Here is a 10215-nt window from a genome sequence, read left to right on the forward strand (position 1 = left end):
AGAAACGGCTAAGAACTGGTTGAAAAAACAAACCCTCTGGCAGGTTTATCTTCCCGTGCCCAAGTACATTCCCAGGCCCAGCTTTACCGTAAATACCCCCAATGAAGTTCATCAGGCGGATTTGCTTTTCTTGCCGCACGACAAGGTGAGAAAGAAGACCTATAGGTACGCTTTGACCGTAGTTGATATCGCAAGCAGATATAAGGACGCCGAACCCATAACCAGCAAGGATTCTGGGGAAGTCGCAGAAGCCCTAGGTAGGGTTTATAAGCGCGTCTTGAAATGGCCTAAGCTGCTGCAAGTGGATGCGGGGACAGAGTTTATGGGCGTGGTTACTAAGACCCTGAAAGACCACGACACTAAGATTAGAAGAGCTAAAGCAGAGTACCACAGGGGTCAGAGCATCGTCGAAAGATTCAATAAGACCCTGGCCGAGCGTCTCTTTGGATACCAGTATTGGAAAGAGCTGGAAGATCCCTCCAAACGCAACAGGGAATGGACTCAGAGGCTCCCCCAGGTCGTCGCAGCTTCGAACAACGAGGCGGCCAGGGCTACGGGAATGAAGCCCAGGGATGCCATAAAAAAGAAACACGTGGAACACAAGTCCTTCATCAGAAGTTCGAGGGCGGTCTTCCCCCATGAAAAGAAATTAGGTAATGTCACGGTTCGATATCTCTATGAGCCGGGTGAATTAGAAGGAGGATCCAAAAGAGCTACGGATCCTAATTGGTCTTTGGAAACTTACCAGATCCGAAGTGCGATAGCTAAGAAGGGTCAGCCCATCTTGTATTATCTTCACGATGGCCCCACACGTGGGTTCGTCAAAGAAGAACTGCTTATCGTGTGATGTCCGAATGCTATCGTATGCACTCCGTCATCACACATCCATCGCTTACCGTCAAATGCAGACAGTGACACCTTCTCCTGCGTGACGTTATGTATCTGATGACCATAGCTGCGCAGGCTGTTCATCTTATGCCGCTGTTCCTTGCGTGTTCGTAATACGTTGAGGTAGGACTCGTGCGTAATGTCCTTCTTAACCACATACTTTTTTACGCCTTTAGCTTTCTTTTCTACGCCGTCTAACTTTAGCACGCTGTACATCTTTGGTTTCAGACCCACGTATTCCACGATGGGTTTTCCTAACATTTCGTCTTTCATCTTCCCAATTACCTTCTTATTCTTTGCAGAGTAAAGGAAGTGCTCCTTCGGGTAACCGCTGGTGTCGTACTCGTCTATGTCGGGGAGGCAGTCTTTGTAAACGTCTTCCGTTTGCACTTCTAGAATTAGGGAGTCGGTGTCTGTGTACAGGAGGCGACAGCGGTCTCCGTACTTTGGCTTAAGCTTATCGTAGTAGAACTCGTACATAAGCAGCTTCGATAGATCCAGCACCGTAAAGCCTGTGTAAACGGGCTTGTTTAGTAAGAGGTTTGCCCTTTTCATGTGAATCACGTAGAAGTTCAGCATTTCTACGTATCTAACGAAGCCTGGCTGTGACACGTATGCTTCTGCTTCCTCTTTGGTGCTGACTATTTTTACGCTTACGCGCTTGCGGATGTTCTCCATTGTCTTTCCGAACACGCTGTTGTTCATCAGTTTGAAGAGGTTTTTCTCGAAGTCATTTTTCGCTGCGGTACGCTTTTGCGTGTTAAAGTCAATGTAGGGGCGCATCCAGGGTTCCTGCGTGAATTTTAGGACTCTGTGGATCTTCTCTACGCGCATTCCGTGTCGCACGTAGAACTGCAGGTTGCGGTAATGTACCACATACTTCTTCTTATCCATCAGGTTCATAGTTAGTTTCCTGTACGGTTTGTAACCAGGGCACATTTGCTTTTGCAGCGGACTTAGCTGCTTAAATGGTATCTCTATCGCTTCTGGTGCTAAGGGGAACTCATTGTGTTCGTCGTGCAGGTGCTCTGGGTACTCCAGATCCACTTCTAAGACGTAACCCTTGTCTTCCTCCTTTCCTACCTGCATGTAGAAGTCTATCGGCTTCACTGGATCCCATTCGAAGTCTCTCACAGGTAGGTACTGTGACATTGCCCAACCATAAAGGTTATTCGCATCCAGGTAGTAAATGTATGTGGTTGGTTTCTCTGGGTCGTGCTCTACTAAGGGGTTGTTTGCGCGGGCGTAACGTCGGCTGGGTCCGCATACGCCGCCACGAATACCGTCTTCCATAAAGCGGTACATGTCGTACTCCGTTAGGAGATCCAACTGCGCATTTGTCTTCTTTAACAAAGCACTCCAGCTGAGCCCAGGAGCCGTGTAGAAATTAGCGGGATCCAATCCGTAATATTCCATAGCCATCTTTCTGAAGCTTTGGAAAACATCTGCAAGCAGCACTACGTCAGACCTTAGGTAGATGTCGTGGTAGTCCCCCATGTTCTCACAGGAGTACTTTTCCCACACGTCTAACGCATGCTGGTACTCCTCATCCTTTATACCAGACTCGTTTAGGGTGCTGTAGAAGCGATCTTTGGGTGGTAGGGGTTCTTTGAATCTATCCCAGGAGTCCATGTATTCGTATGGGTAGACTCCTTTCCTTTCCGCGCCGTATTGACTGGAAATGGGAAAGTTGGTGTTATACTTTACGAGGTTTGCTAAGGAGTCCGCCATAAACTGCTGCGAATCTAAGAACTTTAGCTTACCCACAGTTACGGACATGTAGCGCTCTTTGTTGTTGGGTATGCATTTGACGTCGGAGCCGTCTGTTCCTTGTAGTAGCAAATGGGAGTCGTAACCGCGGAGGTTGTGAAAGAACACCGGAATCTCCATGTCTGGATTTACTTTGAAGTTTATATTGCATTTCCAATGAGCCGCTCCTCTGTATTTACCCGTGATGTGGCAGTGATCCCTAACCTTATCCACATAGAAATCCTCAACAAATGCTTTGTGACAGTGAATGCAGTGCGTGGAGGGCTTTCCCGGCTTCTCACCTTTCTTAGCATACTTCCCGCATTTAAAATGAGCTTCTCCTAGATACTTTCCATCTTCATCCCACGCTTTCTTGGCTCGTCTTCCAAACTGAAGAAGCGTATGTTGGCAAATGTAGCATTTTTTTGCCTTGTTAAAAGCCTCCTGGTTCTCTTTGGTAAATTCCATCTTCTTTGGACATCTTAATTGTTCTCTAATCTCTCCCTCCTCTTCTCGCAATGCTTCTAGAAACTCATTAGCTGCGTTCTTACCTCGGTAAATCACAGGAGGGTTTGCTTTACCGTCTGATCTGACTACTATGTAACCAAAGGAGCAGATCTCGTGTAATCCTACCTTATTCGTGGCGCCACGTTTCTGCTCTTCCTTAGTTATCAACGCTTCGAAGTCTGCATATATCACGTAAGGCACTTGCATCTGCTTTTGATGGTCTGCGTATGAAAGCTCTTTGTTGGTGGGCATCTGGATCCGTTGCGCCACTTCTTCGACTCCGCGGCAGATCTCATCGTGTTTCTTTAGGGTATTTAAGGATGTAAATGACAGCAAGCAGCAGTCGCAGAAGTACTTTTTGCCTTTGTGCTTAGTATGTCTGTAGAATAGTCTGCTAATGTGTTTAACCCATGAGTAGTGTCCGCCGTGGTAGAATAAATGTACGCGCTCTCCTTTACTTTTTGACAGAACTAACGGTACTATCGTCTGCTCTCTGACTCCGTAAACGTTAATTGCTAGATCGTTTATTTCCTCAAATATGGGGATGTCTATCAACTGCATGGGAAATTCCACACCATCCCACTCTAAATCATCTGTGGGATACTTACTTGTCCTACAGGGATCCTTCTCTGCTGGATACAGTGCAGACCTGATTGCCCACATAAAGCATCGATTGTCTTCATTCTTCACGTTTACAATAGCCTTCTTCCTTTCTACCCACGTTGGTAGCGGTACGTAACTCCCCCCTCGTATGGGTACGTACCTGGCTATACTTATCTCTATTCCTTCAACCTCCTCTACTGTCCAACCCGATCCTTCTTTCGTGTAGTTAGACAGCGACTCCATTATTGCTTCTAAGGCTTCACTGAGTGACCTATCCAGATTCGTGGATTCTAATATCACTAACGACTTTGATCGCAACATTGCTGTCGTCATTACCTCGTCTTTTGACAAACTTACTTCTACCATTATGCTCGCTTTCAGGGCTCCTAATTCTTCTATACCTTTTCGGAGAGTCCTTTTAACCTTCCTTTCTGACTGACGCCAAAACTGTCTAACGTCAATCTCACCGTTACCGGGTATTGACACCGTGCTGAAGTTGCTTTGGGATTCCATCTATATAATAGGAAATATTTTATACCTAATACCAAGCACTTTTTAGGTCGTCGTAGTCGTACTCACAGTCCTGACAATGCCAAAACAATTTAACCTTAGTCTCAAACTTCTTACCACATCCACAATCATAACTGCTCATACACTTCGTCTTCATTTTCAAATGCTTTTTCAAATCCGCTTCTTTCTTAAAAGTTCTCTTACATTCTTCGCACTCCATATATAGACTAACATATTTGCGCTGTTGCCCCCAACCACACTTGGAGTGGGTTGTTTCCGTAGGTGGATTTTTGACACGGGTCTTGCCCGTGTTGAGATTGCGCTGGAACCCCCATTCCCTATACTACTGAAGTTGTTTGCCGTGTCAGATTCGGCTTTGGACACTGAATCAAAACTTCTATTAGCTCGAGCAGGTAAGAACTCAAAACATCGAGCGCTTGCATGAGAAGCGATTTCTCATAGATATTTCCTACTAGAATTAATGTTTCGTGCATTTGATCGATCTCAAGGTGTTTTTGACAAAACGGAAGAACTCTCTATTGGATACAATGTATGTCCAAGGCATCGTGACCAATTTGGTGTAAGATGGCGCTGTAACAAGAAAAGTTGCGCATGTCCCATTGACTGGTCGGGTCATGGAACTCAACCCCCAAAAGGTGATCGAGGCATTACCGTGGAACAATCCAAACGCCTTTTCAAGTTTACAAAAATACTGATACCAGTTGGCTCACGTAAGTCTTTATTTATTACACATTTTTGGTGGGTCTACAAACGTGGAGTAAACAATCTCCCACCCCCCCCCCCCCCCCCCACCCACCCACCCAATCTGAGTTGTGGACGTACGTGATGACGAAGATAAACCAAGAAATAGTACACAGTTTTTGATGCTACTCCCCTCCCCCCACACACTCACACACAGAAACAAAAAAACACAAAAACACAAAAACACAAATCTAATTATTTTCTTGCACACTGTTCTTAGCAATTTGCCGAAGATGTAGAGAAAGATTGCGTAAGGTTGAGGATATGAGGTTGTCGTACCAATGCAAGAAACTGGAAGAACAATCTGAGCGTCAAGAACAAGACACTACCTTTCAGGAGGAAGAATCTCAAAGTGATCAAATATCAGAAATGGAAAACAAGGAGGTACAGACTTCGTTGATTCACTGGTCGATAGATTAAAACCTCCGGTCCCCGGACAGGGCGGGGGATTAACCCGGCGTTACCAGGGCCTTGACTCGCATTTAACAACGTGAATGCACGGAGACAAGGGACACTAAAAGCGTACTGCAACAGTTTTGCCACTTTAACAGCATCAACTTTAAAAATGTCAAACAAAATTCTTTTCCCGCTTGTATCTGGGATAGGGCTGGAAATTTAAACTAGCTGAATGTTGAATTCCTCACATGTCAGGAATGGGGGTTTCAACTGAATAGTGCAATAATTATAACCTGCATTTCCAATAAGATTTGTCTTACATTGTAGATGACGTCATTTTTTCTTTTTAACTAGGAAAATGATTTTAAAGAATTATGCGCAGTCTTCAAGAACATGTCATTGGCGAATTTGTTGGACGAACCTACATCAAGCCCTTCCTCTAGTTTTGCTGGTAGCGGTCATGAATCGCTAGCGTCTAGTACATCAAGTGATGCTTGTTTGAACACAGCATCCCTTGCTGTCCGAAGAAGGAAACTAAATGAATTCCTGTCTTCTTGCGATCTACCATCAGTTGGGCCTTCTAAAAATAATTTTGGTAATATCACTTCAAGAGCCAAACAAGATCGCATCATCAAGACAAAAGATGCAGTTGTGGCTGTCCTCAATGTCATTGCTCCTGGAGAACCTGGTTTGCTGTGGGACGCACTCAAAGCGTCTCGAGCTGTTGAACAACTTCTCAACATAGAGAGTGATGACAACAAATACCTAGACGCCCTTGCTGAAACATACAGAAACGCCTCCACATGTGATACAAGGAGACAAATCTTGTCAATCATGGCGGATTTAACGACCCTAGAAGGACTTCGACAGTACATACCAGGACTCACTGAGTACAGGTTCAAAATAGCAAGAATGCATAGACTAAAATATGGACGGGGCGTTCCCTTACCTTTAGACAAAAGTCCAAGAATGCGTGTCAACATGGATCAACTCGATCATTTTCTATCCTTTATTACCAGCTCACACGTAATTCAAGACCTTCCATTTGGACAGAGATACTTACACCTTTCGTCCGGAGAGATCCTCGAGACTCCAAATGTCATTCGTACAATCATCCCTCAAAGAATCGTACAACAATATCAACAGTATTGTCAGGAGTCGAATTTCAAACCGTTTGGATCATCTACCATGCTACGCATATTGTCATGCTGCAGTGCAACAGTCCGGAGGTCATTGCAAGGTCTTGATTATTTTTCAGCTGAAGGGGCTAAAGCCTTTGATGATCTCTATGGCTTGCTTGACAGAGTAGAGGCGAAGAGTGGTGTTGATAGGAAAAAACTGATGTTGTTAAAGAAGGATCTGAAAGAAGGTAAACAGTACCTGAAGACGGACTATAAGGTAATCCTTTAATAAAACAAAATTGTAAATAAACCCGTTCTGGGATACCTTCTGATTCCGTCTTGTGTAAATGTTGCGCTTTGAACCAATGACAGCACGCGAAAAATGCATCCTGTCGTTTGGTTATAAACCATATAAAATATATAATATCTAATGAGATGCAAACAGTTTGTATTTGCAGTGGCGGATCCAGGGGAAGGGTGCAGGGGGTGCGCACCCCTCCCTGGTTCGACTTTGTGCCCCTATACTTCGAAGATAACCAATACAAAATAATGTTTTTCCCCTTTGATTTTAAGGGGTGCACCACTCCCTGGGTTAACTTTGTGCGCAGCACCCCTCCCTGAACAAATTCCTGGATCCGCCCCTGATTTGTATGATATCAATGATGTGGCTAGTCCTTTTTATGTTCTTGATTGTAAAAATGATGTTTAATGAATTTAATGTCTTCTTTTAGGTTCACATTTCAAAGGACTCCCGAGTCGCCGATCACTGCATGGTATACGCCCTAGTTGACAGTAAGAATAACAATTTAGAGTCGACTTGCTCACATGTCCATGATGAATTCTGTCAGCAGTGCGAAGCAATACAAAGTGCCCTAGAAGAAACAAAGAAAGTCTTGAAGGAAATTGAGTTGTCAAATGATGAGCGTGATGATTTGATGTATCTGTATGGTCAAGCTACGCAAGCCATCCAGGCCTGGAAATGCCATCAGCTCAGAAGTATCAGGCAAGATATGAGTCGTACTTTTATCCTAGACACGAGCCTTGATGAAAACTCTATCTTTTTAACTCAAGACTGGGCGATGAAATTTCTTCCTCAACGATACAGGGAAACCCAGGCAGATTGGTATGGAAAACGAGGAATCTCGTGGCATATTAGCGTAGTTGTCACCAAAGTAGGAGGGATTATAAAACAACAAGCATTCATCCACATCGCCAAAAGCTGCTCCCAAGACAGTGTTTCTGTTGTGCGCATGCTTGATCATACTCTAAGAACATTGAAAACTGAGCATCCTGAATTATCCAAAGTCTTTTTGCGCCAAGACAATGGTGCATGTTATCACAGCTCCCTCATGCTGTCCAGCTGCCAACAAATGAAAGCTCATACAGGAATAGGTGTTGCAAGAGTTGATTTTAGTGACCCGCAAGGCGGTAAAGGAGCGTGTGATAGGAAGGCGGCAGTAATTAAAGCACACGTTCGAAGATACATGAATGAGGGTCATGATGTTAACACGCCAGAAGAGTTCCGAGAGGCCATCCTTTCTAATGGCGGCATACGTGGTGTCAGGGTAGCGGTTATCGACGCGAAAGTTCCACCGGATATTGACGGCGTTGGACCCAAATGGGATGGAGTGAGTTTCTTGAACAATTTCGAATATACAAAGAAGGGTATAACGGCATGGAGAGCATACGATATCGGAATAGGGAAGCAGATTTCAAGTAAAAAGTTTTGTGAAGGTAATGTAATAACCGTGATATCTATGATTGATCAAAGTAGTAAGTTGTTGCTGCAATATTACGATCAGTCGAATTCTGATGATGCATGGCCATAGCTTGATGGCCGAAATGTCAAAACCATAAACAATGAAATATCTTCTCATATATTCGTTCATCATTACAATTAAACATATTTGCTTTGTTTTAGCCTTGAAGCTAAATGATTGCCAGTTTACCGAGAAGTTTTCACCAGGAGATTTTGTTGATATTAGTACAAAGAAAAAAGCAGAAAAGCCTTCCCAGACTGTGAACTCCCAAGATTCTGAGCCTGAAGATCATGGAAATAATCTCTTCACATGTCCCAACGCAGGCTGTACCAGCGAATATCAGCGCTATTTTGGTCTTGAAAAACATATGAGCTATGGAAAATGCCATCTAGCTCCTGAAAGGGAAACACTGATGGACAAGGCTAAAGTCCTGTATACGTCAAAACTTATCGAAGGCACCAGTGCAAACCTCAATATCAACCCCACAGTATTACAAAAAGAAAGCGAGGGTGGAGCTGTGCTAGCACTTGGTTGGGCCCTGAAGACCTCAAAAAAGGCCAACCGTTTCAATGAAAAACAAACACGTTATTTAGATGACAAGTTTAAAATCGGCGAGGAAACAGGAAACAAGGCCGATCCTGCAGCAGTAGCAAAAGATATGCGCTTTACTCGGGATTCCGAAGGCAAGCGCCTTTTCAACATTGATGAGTTCCTAACTGCTCAGCAGATTAAATCATATTTTTCAAGAATGTCGAAAAAAGCGCGCCAAGGCGGAATGGATACACCAGATCAAGCTGATGACGATGATGATGAGTTAGCAGCAGAAGATGAAGACAGTTATCACAAAACACGTGAACATATCCTGCAAGAAGTCCAGCTAAACCACCCGATCGTCTACGACACCTTGAATATTTGCTCTTTATATTCAACGAAAAAGCTTACACACCTAGGTGTCTCAGTGTTGCGTTCTGTCTGTGGGCATTTTGATCTTGCGGTCGACCATATCCAAGTTCGTCGTAAAGCGCCTTATATCAATCTGATCAAGGAACTGGTAGAGTCTTGTGCATGCCAGGGACGGATCTAGAGGTGCCGAGTCTACCGAGATGCAACGGCCCCTAAATGAGAAAAATGCGATGGTCTCTCTTGATGGTCAAAATTGTTCTTCCAGTCAGTTCTTGCATTCAGCACATTCCTTTCGGCACTTGAACGACGTACTATCTCCCTTATACAATTTTTATCTGAGCATCTTCGGAAAATAAGTAAGGACAGAAGACAAGAACAAAATGGGAATTGTGTGTGTGGAGTGGGGGTGGGGGTTGCGCAGCCCCCAAAGTTCAATAAAACAACCAAATGCAATGAACCCTCATTGGAGAACTTTTGTGGTTATGAATGACAGGCGGTTGCGTTGTGCCGCCCCGTCCGAACCAGTTAAGCTGATATCTTGCGAGTTTTTTGTTTCAAAATGAGTTTAAACTTTACCCGAACTTTCCAATACTCTCGGCTATTTGTAGTTTTCAAATATCCAGTCATTAATTTATACATTATTCTTGAACTTATTGGTTTTTCTTTTTACAAAAAAAACCTTTTACCCTTGGTCGGAATCACTTTGACATTAATTATAAAGTAATCGACGTCTGCGATCGTCCGACTTCCCGACAATAGAGCTCGAGAAGTGAGACAGAGATTGCTCATATTAATTCGATGTAATCCTTATTCTTCAGCCGCTGATGCGATCTGGTATTTCTAACTGGATTTAGTTATTGACTTCTGATTAACAACTCCTTTTAGGCCATTTTTAACTTGGTAAAAAGCTTTTGCTAGTTTATTTTCTGTTATGCTTGTTTATTTACCGGATTGAAGTTCATGTCATCGTGTTTGAATTGGCCTAAAAAAATAACAGAATTTTTTGGCTTCGAAAA

General features: G+C 43.8%; 1 protein-coding gene across 1 annotated transcript; it reads left to right on the forward strand.

Moving 5' to 3' along the window:
- The first annotated feature begins 2485 nt into the window (after positions 1-2485).
- LOC148907077 (uncharacterized) lies at positions 2486-9787 on the forward strand. The gene is made up of 6 exons (XM_089036459.1): positions 2486-4670; positions 4767-4988; positions 5240-5403; positions 5770-6813; positions 7268-8270; positions 8458-9787. The coding sequence occupies exons 3-6, from the start codon at positions 5284-5286 to the stop codon at positions 9378-9380; spliced, it is 3090 nt and encodes a 1029-aa protein (XP_088892585.1). The 5' UTR covers positions 2486-4670; positions 4767-4988; positions 5240-5283; the 3' UTR covers positions 9381-9787.
- Positions 9788-10215: the final 428 nt, after the last annotated feature.

This window comes from Actinia tenebrosa, unplaced genomic scaffold (assembly GCF_029948245.1).
Source record: "Actinia tenebrosa isolate PJP-AT-01 unplaced genomic scaffold, QUT_ActTen_1.0 PGA_scaffold4__44_contigs__length_22323623, whole genome shotgun sequence".
NCBI lineage: Eukaryota > Metazoa > Cnidaria > Anthozoa > Actiniaria > Actiniidae > Actinia > Actinia tenebrosa.

Excerpts from the sequence above, each read along its gene's own strand:
- LOC148907077 (XM_089036459.1), top strand. The coding sequence starts at position 5,284 with ATGAGGTTGTCGTACCAATGCAAGAAACTGGAAGAACAATCTGAGCGT. Across the intron at positions 5,404-5,769 it reads CAGAAATGGAAAACAAGGAG|GAAAATGATTTTAAAGAATT; the intron begins GTACAGACTTCG and ends CTTTTTAACTAG. Across the intron at positions 8,271-8,457 it reads AAGTAAAAAGTTTTGTGAAG|CCTTGAAGCTAAATGATTGC; the intron begins GTAATGTAATAA and ends GCTTTGTTTTAG.